Source organism: Anguilla anguilla, chromosome 5 (assembly GCF_013347855.1).
Source record: "Anguilla anguilla isolate fAngAng1 chromosome 5, fAngAng1.pri, whole genome shotgun sequence".
NCBI classification, from domain to species: domain Eukaryota; kingdom Metazoa; phylum Chordata; class Actinopteri; order Anguilliformes; family Anguillidae; genus Anguilla; species Anguilla anguilla.
This window is the reverse complement of record NC_049205.1, coordinates 38,355,140-38,371,894: the sequence shown is the minus strand read 5'-3', so window position 1 is coordinate 38,371,894 and position 16,755 is coordinate 38,355,140. Positions and strand designations below refer to the sequence as shown.

The following is a 16,755-nucleotide window of genomic DNA, read 5'->3' as shown; positions in this document are numbered from 1 at the left end:
ATTTGAAATCTAAATTTGAATCCTTACTTGTCAGCTTGTACAAAAAATATGAACACTACCTTCCAGTAGAATATTTCAAGATAATATTTTCTTCGGGTTTTTGGATCACAGTAAATGGTGAAAAGCAGTGACTCGCATAAAGAAGAATGACACAGGAAATTACACAACCATTGAAAAACAATATTGACAGACAAATTAGTGACAGCCAAGAAATTAACCTTGAAACAATCATTATAAAAATGTTTTAATATTTTAAAAAAATATTATCACATAACATTGTGTTCAATGAGAGTCAGATATTATAAAGGCAAATTAATTGAGCATTAAGCATTTCAGTTCAGCAACAGTTGAAACTAAACTAAGTCAATTAAAAATTTTTCCACTTACATCTGACCAAATTTACAATATAAGGTGAACTGGCTAAGAGAAATAAATATTGATATACATCCATTCACATATCCATCAATTTTTTGTATCAACTTTTGTATTCTACAACATGAGGGGCAACATTTACACACATATGCTTGCAACCACTTCCTATTTATTTGTAAAATATATTGTTATTATCTGAACAGGACAGCCCAATGATAAAAACCTATAGTTAGAGGAAGTGGCTTTGGCTTTTAAAAACATGACATTTATGGCTGTATTGTGGTCCCTTGTCTCAAATCCTATTCTTTTGATAATCCATGTCAGAGTGCAAAGCAGCAAGACTTTTCAACGTGCAGGTTCTTTTGGACCACATAGAGACCAACAACAGTTTGATTACCACATTTCACTTTATCTAGATCCTTCAAGTTAATCCCTAGAATGACACTGAGAATACAGACAGGTGTTGCAGCTACAGCAGTGGTTAATGTATTTTGACAGCCTTAAAGAGAGCTTTTACCACTGTGCATACTAGCTGCACAGAAATACATGCCGCTGTCTTCAGCATTTAAGCCTGAGATAAGCAAAGAGCCATTTTCCCGTGCATTCCCAGAGAGGTTAAACTTTCCTTCATACTCTTTGTCCTGGTTGACCATTTCAAAATTAAGAAATCCAACAAGCTCCAAGTGCTGCTTTCCTTTCACTTGCCGGTACCAGAACATGCACTGATAGTTGCTGTCATCATGTTTGCAGGTGAGGAGGGTTGTTTTGTGCAGACTTCCGAAGAGAGAAGCTGGATATTGCTGCACATTGATCGCTGCTGTGAACTCTGCAAAAGAGGAATGAGAGTCTTACTGATGAACAGTCGAATTGAGTCGTTACTACTTTACTCTGGAAAGAGAGTTAAAAGTTAGAAACAAAAGTAAGAACAAACATTTAAATACAATCCATGTTCCATCAATGTAGAATGTATTTAAATGAAATCCCTCATGTAGCTCTTACTCATTAAACAAACAGTGAGTAGGTAGCACACTCTGTCCATCTTCAATTGCCTGGTCCTGAGATGAACAACGTCAGTAATGGTTTTATATAGCACTGATTGAATAGAAGAGGATTATGTGAGTATTAACTCACTACCTATCTAAACTGTAAGAGTGTATGGGACAGACCACTCCTCTGCATGCCTGTCTCTATTGGTTGAACACCCTCAAAAAAAGAACAACGACTCTTTATAGGCGGTATTTGTACTTACATGGAATATTTAAACAAAAAACAGTAAGGGGTAATCTCTGCAGTCTGAAGGAGCCAAGCTTCTGTCTTTTAAGGATCCTTAATGAAATGACATAACCCGTCATATTATAAAACGAGGTGGGGATTATCAGACGCAGACATGTAGGCAAAACCACTTCCTAAATTATTTTTTCATAATGTATAGTATGATCAAAAGCATAAAATATGACTGAATTTTTATCCTAACTAAAGTCTTTACTTAGATCTCAATGAGAAAGAGGTTTGTAGTTGTGTGTAGCAGTGGCTATGGGAGAAAGATGTGATTAAAGACACTTTGCACCGCAGTGGAAACTAGCAGCAAAGAAATATGTGCCACTGTCTTCAGCATCTGACTCAGAGTCAACAAAAAAGATACTCAGTTACCCTCTGCTCTCTCCTTGTAGTTTTTAGACAGGAGAGTCCATATGGTTCACCACTGTGGTGAAGCTGCACAGTAGTACAGTGCCGAGTCTTCAGGCTGAACTCCGGTAATCATGAGTTCTGTTTTTGGCAGACTTTTCCTGGACACTGTAAACCTGTCAGGGATCCCATCATTCTTCTCTGTTACTTCCTCAGAGTTAGCAGTGGAGAAGAGAAATTGGAGAGGTCCATTGTTCTTTTGTTGATACCAGTACATGTTTGTTTGAGAGGTGCTCTGGGTGCAGTTCATGACAGCAGACTGCCCTGGTTTCAGCAGTAGAACACCAGGGCTCTGGATAACTTCAACACCAGACTGACTCACTGCACCTGTCAGGAGTAGAGATAAAATTTAGGCTTTAGATTATTAAAACATGAAAATTCGCTCTTTAAGAAAAAATACAAATTAAAAGTATTTTTAATAAAAAAGGTTTGTATAATTAGTTTAATTTTCTGTCTTTTATTTACTAACACCTACTTGGCATAAGTAAAGCAAACCACTGAAAGAACACAACATAGTACATTTCTTGGCAGAATAGACTGGTTTTCATGATGAATTTCCTGCACTGCAGGTTAAATCCTCCTCACCCCCTCCTCCTTGGTCTCTGATGACATCACAACCGGTAGAGTTGCTAGTCACACTATTGCTATTTCTATCATTAACATCATAATTATTTGATCTACAAGGTCTGACCCCTGACATGAATTTGTCTGAACAGATCAATAGACTTGCATCTGTGAAACACAGTATCTTTCCAACCAGCAAGTCACTAATAGCACACGGCAACTTAACCCATTTGTTGTCTCATGAAACTCACAGTGCCATCACCAGTTTACACCCCTCCTTTGATGATCTCCTGGGATTTCACTGCTGTTTACCACATAACACATCTATTATCCACATGCAGTGTGAGGCCAGTCTGAAGTGATTCATTACATGTGGATCATACAGATTCCCAATCCCAACAGATCTTAGAACGATTCAGTGATTGTAAGACATTCACAACAGAACAGAAAAAATTCTTAGACAGGTGTTTGCAGCAGTGGTTGGGTAGGAGGGTTTTTGAGAGTATAAAATACATTCTCCATCACTCTGGATGCTAGCTGCTCAGAAGTAAGTGCCACTGTCCTCAGCTTTCATGTTTGATATATTTAGAACTCCTTTGCTTTCTGCATTCCCAGACAAAATAAACTTTCCCTTGTACTCTTTATCATGGTTGACATTGTTTAAAAATAGAAATCCAACAAGTTCTAATGCCTGTTGTCCATTCAGTTGCTGGTACCAGTACATTCTGTTATAGCTCTTGTCATCATGTTCGCAGGTGAGCCCCCTGTCATCTCCAAGTTTTACAAACTGAGCAACTGGAAACTGCTGCACATTGATGGCTCCTGTTAACTCTGCATAAGGGAGAGGAAAACATTACCGAGGATCACTGAAATAGAAAATGTAATTAAATAATCAGAAATAAACTACGCATTTCAATGTACACAATCCATGGATATCCAGTGATAAAATCATATACTATTAAAAGCAAGATGAAGCTCTTAGGAAATAGACATAACAGGCAGCTAGGCAGTAGACAAAATTGTACGTCCATCTTCAATATCCTTGTGCTGAGATGAATAGTACAAGTGGTGTCAGTTTCTTAGGTGACACAGAAGTGAATGGAACGGATATTTTTCTGCAGGCATATGGGTCTGGCGGAGGCCACATGGTAATCTGTGAAGAATGTTACCCTCTAGAGGCAGTATCTATCCCTACAAGGCTTGTTATAAATACAAGGACTACTTCTTTCCAAATAAAAAGGGCATGGTGGCTTTAACCTTGAATGATTCAGGCATTATTTCTCTGTTTTTCCTGTTGTCTCTCACATAGAGTACCTTCCTAATATTACAATCACTTAGCAGAGTTATTACCAACATTGGCACACAGAAGTGAAGACTATCAGTGTAACACACAGGAATGCAAAAATGCGGCATCACATCTCTGGCTCCTACAGCATGGTGGCTTCAAAATGCTTTTCACCAAGCCTAGCATCAGTGGGTGATGTCACAGTGACCTGGTCCATATTTTCTACAGTTCATGATTTGGACACAGCATAAGTAAGATAGGCAAGTAGTAGGAGTGCACAATATGGAAATTCTTGGGCCCACTGTATAGCAGCACCCAATATAGAGCTCCCCATGAAAATATATTTCTTCAAACTTATTTTAAAACTCAGTTAACAAGCAGTACGTTTCATTTGAAAAGAAGATTCTGAAATTATTATTATTATTATTATTATTATTATTATTATTATTATTTTGAGCAAAACCACTGTAAATAAATATTTTGGGTATATTTTGCCCCATATGAAGTATATGCAGTGCAAGTTTAAGTTTAGCAACAACAGTTTTGCACACACACACACACACACACACACACAAGCTGGACTTGTTTCATGTACGACGAAACAAGGGACGAAACGTCACAAAATGAAAATGTTTCATATAAGACCCTCGTCGTGGTTATTAACAGACACTAAGGGATATTTTTCTTTAGTTATTCGTTGTATAGCGAAAAGCGAAAATAGAGATCGATAGCATCTACCATTGTGAGAGGATCCAGTTTGTGGTAGGTTTTTACACTTTGAAATTATTGCGACCGATTACTTTTCGTTGTGTGACCGATTACTTTTGTTGTCACACACTGCACTCACATCAGGTTTCACCTTAATGTGTATGTGTGTGTTGCGCGCGCGTTTGTGTGCGTGTATGCACGCGAGCTCGCGTGTTTCGTCATACAAGGCGATGTCTCATCTATGACGAAACAAGAGTCAAGTAAATATAAAACACACTCATCGAACTGACTACATACAGACGAATATTTTTCATGAAGACATTCGCTGTCGGACAAGAGAAAGCTTATGATAAAATCCAGTTGCTGGGTAGGTTTTAACGTTTTAAAATGGGGGTTTTCTCCATTTACTACACCTGGAATTCTGGGGGCATGCACATGATACTTAACTGGCAGTTCATTTTGAAAGGTAGCCAATTCATTTCGCTTATTTAAGCAAGGCTAGTGAGCAACGTGGTTGAATAACAAAGATTGTGTGGGTTTCAAAAAGGCAGTAACAATGGCTTGTTCTGTGGCTTATCAGCAGCTATTTGGGCTGCGTGCTTCCAAATTCGTTCAGTCGTTTTCTCCAGTCACTCACGCTAAGCGATCTATAGTCCTTTTCCATGCCAACGTTCTCGAGTGGTTAAAAAGCCTTGACAAAGTTTTTATTTAATTGTTTAACTTTCTAGTGCTTGGGATATCTGGCTAGCTAAATATAAGTCTTTTTATATATTTTTTTATGATTTCACAGATTATGCTCGCTATTTCTACTGACGGTGTAGCATAACGTGGGGTTGGTCACTGCCGTTATACCCAGCAAGGCTACTGAATTTGCGTCAGTAAATTTCCAACTGTATAAAATAACATAAAGAATGTCAGTTGTGAAAGTAACTCTGGGTAAGAGCATCTGTTAAGCATGTGGTTTTCTCCAGTTGCACATGCTGAGCTAGTGAGCTCGTGAAATAAAACTGTAGTTATTATGATGTTTGCTCTATAGCTCTACTCCTCATTTCATTTTTAAGAATAATGGACCGAGGCTACATGCAAATATGTACCTAATAAGGTGAGATGTACCAATATGAGAGCTGTGCTAAGCCAGTCTGCTTATTCAAACAGAGCAGAAAAATCAGAGGCCATGGAGACTGAGGCAAGGAGAGAGAGGGAGCAAGGTGAGAGGGAGATGCTGGAGAAAGTTGTGCAGGTTCTCCAGGAACAGGGCCTCCTGATGACCGGGGAGAGCCTGGAGGATCTAAGAGGACTGAGGGAAGAGCTGAGGAGTGAAAGGCAGCGCATGCAGCAGGAGAGGAACTGGATGGAGCGGCTGAGGCTTGCAGAAAGACAGCAGTGGGAAGCGGAGAAGGCCTCCTGGCAGAGGGAGATGAGAGAGTTCAGGCAGCAGTGGGAAGAGGAGAAGGCCTCCTGGCAGAGGGAGTGCATGCGAGTGCTGGAGAGCATGGAGCATGAGAGGAGGGCATACAGGAGGGAGTTGGCACAGCAACAACGAAACCTGGAAGTGTGGAGGCAGTGGGAGGAGTGCCAGTTAAGAGAACAGGTAGAGCGGTTTCAGCAGTCTGAAATGTGGAGGAGAGAGTGTGAGGAGGAACAGTGCAGAGCAGAGATGTACGAATTGCATCAGCGGTGGGAAGAGCAGCACCGCAGAATACAGGCCTCGTTGTTTGAGCTGCATGAAGACTGGAGGAACTTTGAGGAGCTGAACCACAGAGAACGGGAGGACGTGTTAGAGCTCTTTGAAGGGCTGAGGAGAGAATGGGTCACCTGGGCAGAACAGAGAATGCAGGAGAGAAACATTCTGGAGGAGGAACGAGAAACCAGGGAACATGACCGGAGGAAAGAGAGGGAGGAGTGGAGGAAGCAGAGGGAATTCATGGAGTTTGCATATGAGCGCAAGGAACTCCAACATGAGATGGAAATAGAAAGGTTGGAAGTGGAGATAAGGGAACTGAGATCACTTATCTTACACATAACTGAGGTGAAAACTGAGAGAGAGAGCACTGAGGAGACGTACGAGCCGGTCACCCAGGCCACGGGAGAGACAACTGCGGTTCTGATAGAGGAGGGGATCAGTGAGAGAGAAATGGAGAACGAGCGGAACCTCGTCACAGTGGGGATAGAAAGCAGTGAGAGGGAGAGCAAGAAAGAGGAGAAAGAAAGCCAGAGACACAAGAAGAAAAATAGTTTTTGGCCACTGTTTCACTGTAGAAAGCGAGTCACCACAAAAAAAGAGTGCAAAGAGGAGACAGTTGGACAAAGTGCTCTGAACTTGAGGAAAGTGGGAAAATTGACAAGTCACATACTAGCTGGGGAGAGCAGCAGGGAGACTGAGAAGAAGACAGAGGGAGAGGCCAATGTCAGTAAGACTGAAACAGAGCAAGAACAAAAACAGAACAAGAAGACAAAAGGGTTCTGGTCTGCCTGGCGTGGGAAAAAATAAGATGGAAGATATAAGAAAAGGTAAAAACTGTAAAGAGTTAGTAAGACAGAAATAATTAGGACAAGGGATTTGGGTTTACATTATAGGTACAGTAAGAGCAACTGTTAAATCAGGATTGCTTCACACTGGCTGTTACTGAAGTATTTAATATCAAAGGGTTCAGTGACAGCGAAGCCTTAAATGCCTGTGTTCAACTTGAAACTTAGCTTAAAGTTTTAAGTGTTTTTTGATCAGGGCCCAGATGGTGCTGCAGCAGAATCACCTCTGGCTGGAGGCTGCAGCAGGCCAGGCTTGGACTGAAACAACACAGGGTGACGGATTCCAGGACAGACCTGTACAGGCCCCTCAGAGTCACGTGGTGGTGAGGCAGTCACAGTGAGCAAACTTGGAAGGTTGGTAAAAGGTCAGCTGGGATGGAGAAGGTAAAGAAACAGGCAAAGTATTGAAATGACCAAACTGGAAGAACTATGGTGGCTCTCTCATTTATGTAAGGAATGACCATCATGCGATTTCTGTACCAAAGCAAGCATCATAGCAGCAACATCTAAAAGATTAGAGATTTTGATGAGAGTGAATGCTTGCAATAAGCTGTTTTGCGAAAGTGAGTCAAACAGCACAAGTGAGCAGCTATCCCAAAGAATTATTGTGGGAAATTTAATTAATGTTTTTTACAGGTTGTGTTGTGGGTACACTGATGGCTATATGTATATTAGCTGTAGTGACAGAGCATGGCAGCTTTAGGGGGCCCCAATTATTTTAGAAAATCGCTGTGACTGGACGCTGCACATCTGTTTTCACGTGTTGCACTTTGTTATAGAAACCTTACTTATTGACCACAGCAAATGTGCAGCGAGGCTGATAGGCTTATATCACAAGTACAATTGAAAAAGGTGAAAAAGAAGAACCCTGCCAGGAACACCTTTGGTGGTGGGTGAGGTGAGTTCCCCTTCATCATTGTAAAGCACTTTGAGCGTTCGGAAGTGTGCAATATAAATGCAATGAATGAATTAATGGTAAATAGTAAATTGACTGCATTTATATAGCACTTTTATCCAAAGCGCTCTACAATTGATGCCTCTCATTCACCCATTGACACACACACTCACACGCCAATGATGAAAGGCTGCCATGCAAGGTACCAATCAGCTCATTGGGAGCAATTAGGGGTTAGGTGTCTTGCTCAGGGAAACATTGACACAACTGGTGATAGTCTTGTTACAGTGGTTCATGGTTTAATTTGACTCATTTGCCTCTGCAGCTGAGGTTCTGCCAGCCAGAGGGAAATATGTGCAGGGTTCCGACATCTTTTGACTGTCAGGCTCATGATGCTGATGGCATCTGCTAATCTGCTACTGGTGTGCAAGAAAAAAATGATAGAATTCAACATGATGGACTGCCTCTTTGATGTCATACTTCAAGAGGTAAGATGTGGATGCTGAGTTATTGCTGACTGATATTGGTTACATGACAAACAATAACAGTGATGTGTAAAGGGGACTAGTGACTTGTGTTTTCTGTTTTAAAGGTCATCATCAGGATCTTGGAAAAAAATGAGGGCTTCAGCTGCTATTGGGCAGAATTTGCCATGGCCAGTGGATTTCACCATTAAAACCTGAATAAATTTGATTGTCTTGATTGTATTTATTTTGGGTGTTTCATTAAAGAAAAATCTATTGGAATAAGTGGTTTTTGTCTCATTTTATTAAGCCTATTAAAATTTTGACATGTCTCATTGCTGCATAATTTCCCGAGGAATTATGATTCTTTGGTGTACGACTACATCTGAGATTTAAGTGTCCACATTTATGACTCAATGTTTGAACGTGGTCAATCGTCATCTGCTTTGCGGCGACAAGAAAGCGTATATTTAATTAGCATTGGTGCATCTAATCCAGGAGTGAGATTTATACTCGGGAGACTTTGGTAAGATTAAAATGAGTTTAATAAAAAATATTCTTATTAGACATGAATACTTATATTGTCATAAACTCATGAATCATTAGAAGTTATCAGTTGTATTCCATGACAAGCAGGTGTGAGAGCAGGTGTGAGAGTGTCTCCAGAGAAGAGATGACAACTGTAAGTACAGTGAATAGTGTATACTTAACTAAACAGTAATTAAAATATGCATTATATATAATATATACATGAAAACCCATGAAGCCTGCATTACGCCCGGCTTATTGTTAGCCTACTACGGAGCACTAATGGTGTTATCTTAACGTAGCTAAGTGCTACATTGTAACCAGAGAATTATCGACCGTTAGAGAGCGCTGGGATTGGGCCATGGAATTGGATAAATGGGTGGATGCTTCCACTGATCAATTGTACAGATATTGCTAGTGATATAGTGTGGTCAAATACACGTGATCTAAACAGATTCGCAACAGATTAAACAAATGATGTAAATGATTCAGTGTGAAACATGCATATACTATATAATATCCTGGATGTCACTGATACACTGGCATGCTCTTCACCACATAATATGCATATCTATACAGTTTGTGGCCAGCCTGAAGCATTTCAGTACATGTGGACCACAGTGAGTTTACGACATAAGCAACTGAACGGAAAAACGTCTTAGACAGGTGTTTTCAGCTGTGGTTAAGTAGGAGGGTTTTTGAAAGGATAAAAGACACCCTCCACCACTGTGGATACTAGCTGCACAGAAATAACTTCCACTGTCTTCAGCATTCAAATTTGATATAGTTAGAAATCCTTTGCTTTTTGCGTTCCCAGACAAATTAAACTTTCCCTTGTACTCTTTATCCTGGTTGACATCTTCAAAATATAGGAATCCAACAAGCTCCAGTGCCTGTTGTCCATTCAGTTTCTGGTACCAGTACATTCTTTCATAGCTGCTGTCATCATGTTGACAGGTGAGCTTCATGCCTTCCCCAGGTTTTACAAATTGAGCGATTGGAGATTGCAGCACATTGATGGCTCCTGTGGAATCTATAAGGGAGAAGGTAGTGTTACAGAACATCGCTGAAATAGATTAAATAATCAAAAACAAGAAATGCATTTAAATATATCAAGTTCATAGAAAAGAACTTGCAGAAAAGGATTTGGTTAAAACCAAGATGATGTTCTTACGCTGTAGACAGAACATGCAGGCAATGAGGAGGTAAATGTCATTGCACATCTTCAACAGCCTGGTGCTCAGATGAAGAAAATAATAGATTTCTTAGATTTAGCAATGAGAAGAGGACAGTGAATGCCACCTGTCTCAGGTCTTAAGTGGAACTGTAATAGAAAATGTAATTTCATGGGCATGTCGATGTTCGTCATCGGACTGCATGTGGTATATTGAGTTGTTGCTCCCTCTGCTGACAGTATCCATCACTGAATTACATACTGTTCATGAGAAGTGCAAGAATTTCCACAGTGCTCAGTAGATACACATTAATAAAAACAACGATGTATTCGCATTTTGAATCTAAGTGTGTGAATATATTTGTATTATGATATAAAAGCTATATGCTTTGTATATTTAAAAACAAAAAACCTTTTGTTAAATTGAATTATTACTTTTGATGAGTAGATGAGTAGAATTGCAGAGGTTTCAACCAGCATTTACTTAAAAGGAGTTTGTGAATGCTATTAGCTCTCATGCAGGCACAAATGGAACCGTCTCTCTTTACAGGATTATGCATGTTCCTTGTTGGTTCTGTACTGACACCGTCTGACGCTGCATTACATATTGTTTCTCATAAATAATGTGATCTTTGTAGAGCTTTCATCTTGATTAATCCAAACAGCATCTTGGGTTTTTAAAAATTTTTTTTAATCCCTTTCGCATAAATGTTTTTAATAATTTGGAGATCACTAAATGTTTGGACCAAAGTAAATGACAATTGTCTGCTAACCAGACTTTCCAGCAATTATGTTTTAAGGTATGTTTTTAAGCAAATTCTCTTGGTCCCACAGATCAATCTGTCGTTAAGACAGATGTTAGACAGGTGTACACAGCAGTGGGTAGATAAGAAGTTTTTTTGTAAGGGTAGATGACAACTTCCACCACTGTGGTAGCTAGCAGCACAGAAATATGTTCCACTGTCTTCAACACTCAAGCTAGTTATATCTAAAGAGCCTTTATCTTTTGCGTGCCCTGACAAATTAAATTTCCCTTTGTACTTTTCATCTTGATTGACAATAGCATCATTGAGGAATCCAATAAGCTCTAATGCCTGTTGTCCTTGTACTCGCTGGTACCAGTACATAAACTGATAGTTGCTGCCATCATGTTTGCAGATGAGCTGGACATCATCTCTGGGGATTCCAAAGAGAGAAGATGGGGTCTGCTCAACAGTGATGGCTCCCAAATATTCTGCATGAGATGAATGAATGCATTCCTGACAAACATTCAAATGAAGGTTCCATCAAACAAAGCAAAAGTCCATGAATACACAACAAAAAGAATGAGTGTAATTCAAATTAGTGTGAAGAAAACCAAAAAATGTGATTAAAGATATTTCAATTCTCCTTACCGAAGTAACAAAGCAGACATGTAGTAAGCAGTTGGTATAACGTTGTTCGCATCTTTAATAGGGAGGTGCTCAGATGATCAGGTCATGGATAGATTTGTTCTAATGCTGAAAGCACAGAGTCCTTGTGATCATTACTGTTTGGTGCTGTGACGTGAGTATCTGGAACGTTTTGTCATCTGTCAGTTTAATATGCTAAATGTTTCTTTTGATCATCATGAGGATGACGATAATGCCCCCTCTACTGGCAGAAACTCTCCTTGCATGATGTTTTGTCTGTAATAACAGCGCAAAAGGGAACTGGATAATTGAAATTGTTAAATTTATCCCCTCCATCTATCCATTATCTTATCCTTACCCGCTTATCCTGGGCAGGGTCACGGGGGGTGCTGGAGCCTATCCCAGCATGCATTGGGCAAGAGGCAGGAATACACCCTGGACAGGCTGCCAATCTATCGCAGGGCACACACACCATTCACTCACACACTCATACCTATGGGCAATTTAGGGTCTCCAATCTCCTACCTGCATGTCTTTGGACTGTGGGAGGAAAGCGGAGTACCTGGAGGAAACCCACACGGACACGGGGAGAACATGCAAAATCCAGACAGAAAGGCCTTTTAAGATGCCAAATGAAAAATGACGCAACCCGTCACATTCTGAAACGAGATGGGGATTATCACACACAGACATGTAGACAAAAACACTTCCTAAATGATTTTTTCAAAACGTATGACATCAAAAGCATAAAATGTGACCTAATTGTTATTCTAACAAAAGTTCTTACCTAGGTCACACCGAGGAAGAGGTTTTTAGGTGTGTGTAGCAGTGGCTGTGGGGGTAAGATTTGATTAAAGACACTCCACACTGTGGAGCATTTGACTCAACAAAAAAGTACTGTTAGCCTTTGCTCTCTCCTTATAGTTTTTAGACAGGACAATCCACATGGTTCACGTCTGTGGTGAAGCTGCACAGTAGTACAGTGCGGAGTCTTCAGACTGAACTCCGATAATCATGAGTTCTGTTTTTGGCAGACTTTTCCTGGACACTTTAAACCTGTCAGGGACTCCATCACTCTTCTCTGTTACTTCCTCAGAGTTCACAGTGGAGAAGAGAAATTGGAGAGGTCCATTGTTCTTCTGTTGATACCAGTACATGTTTGTTTGAGAGGTGCTCTGGGTGCAGTTCATGACAGCAGACTGCCCTGGTTTCAGCAGTAGAACACCAGGGCTCTGGATGACTTCAACCCCAGACTGACTCACTGCACCTGTCAGGAGAAGAGATTAAATTCAGGCTTTAGATAATTAAAACATGAGCATTCACTGTTTCAGAAAAAAATACTAATTAAAACTGTATATTTTAATGTTATATAAACATGATCTAGAAGCTCAAAAATATGTTTAATTTAATCAAATAAAAATCAATAGGTTTGTATAATTTGTTTCATTTTCTTTCTTTTATTTACTAACACCTACTTGGCATAAGTAAAGCAAACCACTGAAAGAACACAACATAGTACATTTTCTCTTGGCAGAATAGACTGGTTTTCATGATGAATTTCCTCCCCTGCAGGTTAAATCCTCCTCACCCCCTCCTCCCTGGTCTCTGATGACATCAAAACCGGGAGAGTTGCTATTCACACTATTGCTATTTCTATCATTAACATCATAATTATTTGCTCTACAAGGTCTGACCCCTTACCTGAATTTGTCTGAACAAATCAAAAGACTCTCAACAGTGAAACACAGTATCTTCCAACCAGCGAGTCACTGATAGCAAACAGCAACTTAACCCATTTGTGGTCTCATGAAACTCACAGTGCCATCACCAGTTTACAGGTGGGAAGCCGGTGAGAGTATGAGGCCTGATCGTTGCATTAGCGACTCCTACTGGTTGGTCGGGCGCCTGTTCAGCAGGGAGGGGATCTAAGGGCGATAGCGTGAACCTTCGCACGCGTTACGCTCTCACAGTGAAACTCCTCGCTATCAGCTGAAAAGAAGCGGTTGGCGACTTCACATGTATCGGAGGAGGCATGTGGTAGTCTACACCCTCTCCAGACCAACAGAAGGATAGCGCATTGACCAGAACCGTGATACAAACGGGGAATAACACACTGGAATGTAACACACTGGAATGCAAAAATGCGGCATCACATCTCTGGCTCCTACTTGTACAACATGGTGGCTTCAAAATGCTTTTCACCAAGCCAATGGAGAGTCAGTGGGTGAAGTCACAGTGACTTGGTCCATATTTTCTACAGTCTATGATTTGGACACAGCATAAGTAAGATAGGCAAGTAGTAGGAGTGCACAATATGGAAATTCTGGGGCCCACTGTAGCAGCACCCAATATAGAGGCTCCCCGTGAAAATATATTTCTTTAAACTTATTTTAAAACTCAGTTAACAAGCAGTACGTTTCATTTGAAAAGCAGATTGTGAAAATGTTTTTTTTTTTTTTTGGGAAAACCACTGTAAATAAATATTTTGGGTATATTTTGCCACATATGAAGTATATTCAGTGCTTTGAAACAAACATTCAGTTGTCCCAAATCAATCAACTGCACTGCTCAGAGTTGGCTATGAATGCAATGAAATTTTATTTCTTTATTTATTTACCCTTTGTTTCACCATTAGTGTTCCATTGAGAGTAATATCTCAAAGGTGTCCTGGCCAGTTGGTAGCATGCAATAGGCTACATACAATAAATAAGACAGGACAAGTTTAGCAACAAAAGTTTTGCACACACACACACACACACACACAAAACTGTTTTAGACTAACTGTAGGCACACGGACTCGCAGCTGGACTTGTTTCATGTATGACGAAACAAGGGACGAAACGTCACAAAATGAAAATGTTTCATATAATACCCTCGTCGTGGTTATTACCAGACACTAAGGAATATTCTTCATTAGTTATTAGTTGTATAGAGAAAAGCGAAAATAGCGATCGATCGCATCTACCATTTTGAGAGGATCCAGTTTGTGGTAGGTTTTTACACTTTGAAATTATTGTGACCGATTACGTTTCGTTGTGTGACCGATTACTTTTGTAATGCACTGCCGTCACATCAGGTTTCACCCAGGTTTCACCTTAAATGTGTATGTGTGCGTGCGCGCGCGTTTGTGTGCGTGTATTCACGCGAGCTCGCGTGTTTCGTCATACAAGGCGATGTCTCGTCTATGACGAAACAAGAGTCAAGTTAATATAAAACACACTCATCGCGCTGACTACATACAGACGAATATTTTTCATAAAGACATTCGCTGTCGGACAAGAGAGTAAGCTTATGATAAAATCCAGTTGCTTGGTAGGTTTTAACGTTTTAAAATGGCGTTTGAATTAACAAAATAATCGGTAAATAAGTTTTTCTCCATTTGTACACCTGGAATTCTGGGGGCGTGCATGCCCATGATACTTAACTGGCAGTTCATTTTGAAAGGTAGCCAATTCATTTCGCTTATTTAGCAAGGCTAGTGAGCAATGTGGTTGAATAACAAAGATTGTGTGGGTTTCAAAAAGGCAGTAACGATGCCTTGTTCTGTGGTTTATCAGCGGCTATTTGGGCTGCGTGGTTCCAAATTCCTTCCCTAGTTTTCTCCAGTCACTCACGCTAAGCGATCTGTGGGCCTTTTTGCATGCTAACGTTCTCGATTGGTTAAAAAGCCTTGGGAACGTTTTCATTTAATTAGTTAGCTTTCTAGTGCTTGGGATATCTGGCTAGCTAAATATGTGATTTAAGGCTTTAAGAAATTTTTTTAAAAATGATTTCACAGACGGTGACGGTCTGACGGTGTAGCATAATGTGGGGTTGGTCACTGCCATTATACCCAGCAAGGGTACAGAATTTGCGTCAGTAAATTTCCAGCTGTATAAAATGACATAAAGCATGTCAGTTGTGAAAGTCACTCTGGGTAAGAGCATCTGCTAAGTATGTGGTTTTTTCCAGTTGCACATGCTGAGCTAGTGAGCTCATGTGAATAAACATATAGCTATTATGATGTTTGTGCTAAAGCTATACTCATTTCATGTTTAAGAATAACGGACCAAGGCTAAATGCAAATATGTACCTAACAAGGTGAGATGTACCAAGGTGAGAGTTGTGCTAAAGCAGTCTCCTTATTCAAACAGAGCAGAAAAATCAGAGGCCATGGAGACTGAGGCAAGGAGAGAGAGGGAGCAACGCAAGAGTGAGAGGGAGATGCTGGAGAAAGTTGTGCAGGTTCTTCAGGAACAGGGCCTCCTGATGACCGGGGAGAGCCTGGAGGATCTAAGAGGACTGAGGGAAGAGCTGAGGAGTGAAAGGCAGCGCATGCAGCAGGAGAGGAACTGCATGGAGCGACTGAGGCTTGCAGAGAGACAGCAGTGGAAAGAGGAGAAGTCCTCCTGGCAGAGGGAGATGAGAGAGTTCAGGCAGCAGTGGGAAGAGGAGAAGGCCTCCTGGCAGAGGGAGTGCATGCGAGTGCTGGAGAGCATGGAGCATGAGAGGAGGGCATACAGGAGGGAGTTGGCACAGCAACAACAAAACCTGGAAGTGTGGAGGCAGTGGGAGGAGTGCCAATTAAGAGAACAGGTAGAGCGGTTTCAGCAGTCTGAAATGTGGAGGAGGGAGCGTGAGGAGGATCAGTGCAGAGCAGAGATGTACGAATTGCATCAGCGGTGGGAAGAGCAGCACCGCAGAATACAGGCCTCAATGTTTGAGCTGCATGAAGACTGGAGGAACTTTGAGGAGCTGAACCACAGAGAACGGGAGGACGTGTTAGAGCTCTTTGAAGGGCTGAGGAGAGAATGGGTCACCTGGGCAGAACAGAGAATGCAGGAGAGAAACATTCTGGAGGAGGAACGAGAAACCAGGGAACATGACCGGAGGAAAGAGAGGGAGGAGTGGAGGAAGCAGAGGGAATTCATGGAGTTTGCATATGAGCGCATGGAACTCCAACATGAGATGGAAATAGAAAGGTTGGAAGTGGAGATAAGGGAACTGAGATCACTTATCTTACACATAACTGAGGTGAAAACTGAGAGAGAGAGCACTGAGGAGACGTACGATCCAGTCACCCAGGCCACGGGAGAGACAACTGCGGTTCTGATAGAGGAGGGGATCAGTGAGAGAGAAATGGAGAACGAGCGGAACCTCGTCACAGTGGGGATAGAAAG

At 41.0% G+C, this 16,755-nt stretch overlaps 1 protein-coding gene and 1 long non-coding RNA gene across 2 annotated transcripts; one reads left to right on the top strand and one right to left on the bottom strand.

Annotated features, from left to right (window-relative positions):
• Window positions 1–855: 855 nt before the first annotated feature.
• LOC118228432 lies at window positions 856–2,581 on the bottom strand. The gene is made up of 3 exons (XR_004765489.1): window positions 2,534–2,581; window positions 2,023–2,385; window positions 856–1,198 (listed from the first exon to the last, which is right to left on the bottom strand). It is a non-coding gene; the product is annotated as an uncharacterized LOC118228432 (long non-coding RNA).
• A 2,364-nt stretch (window positions 2,582–4,945) lies between these two features.
• LOC118228171 (golgin subfamily A member 6-like protein 6) lies at window positions 4,946–16,688 on the top strand. Its single transcript, XM_035419508.1, has 3 exons — window positions 4,946–4,982; window positions 15,730–16,641; window positions 16,673–16,688. The coding sequence occupies exons 2-3, from the start codon at window positions 15,749–15,751 to the stop codon at window positions 16,686–16,688; spliced, it is 909 nt and encodes a 302-aa protein (XP_035275399.1). The 5' UTR covers window positions 4,946–4,982; window positions 15,730–15,748.
• Window positions 16,689–16,755: the final 67 nt, after the last annotated feature.

Coding starts and splice junctions, on each gene's coding strand:
- LOC118228171 (XM_035419508.1), top strand. CDS start 15,749: ATGGAGACTGAGGCAAGGAGAGAGAGGGAGCAACGCAAGAGTGAGAGG.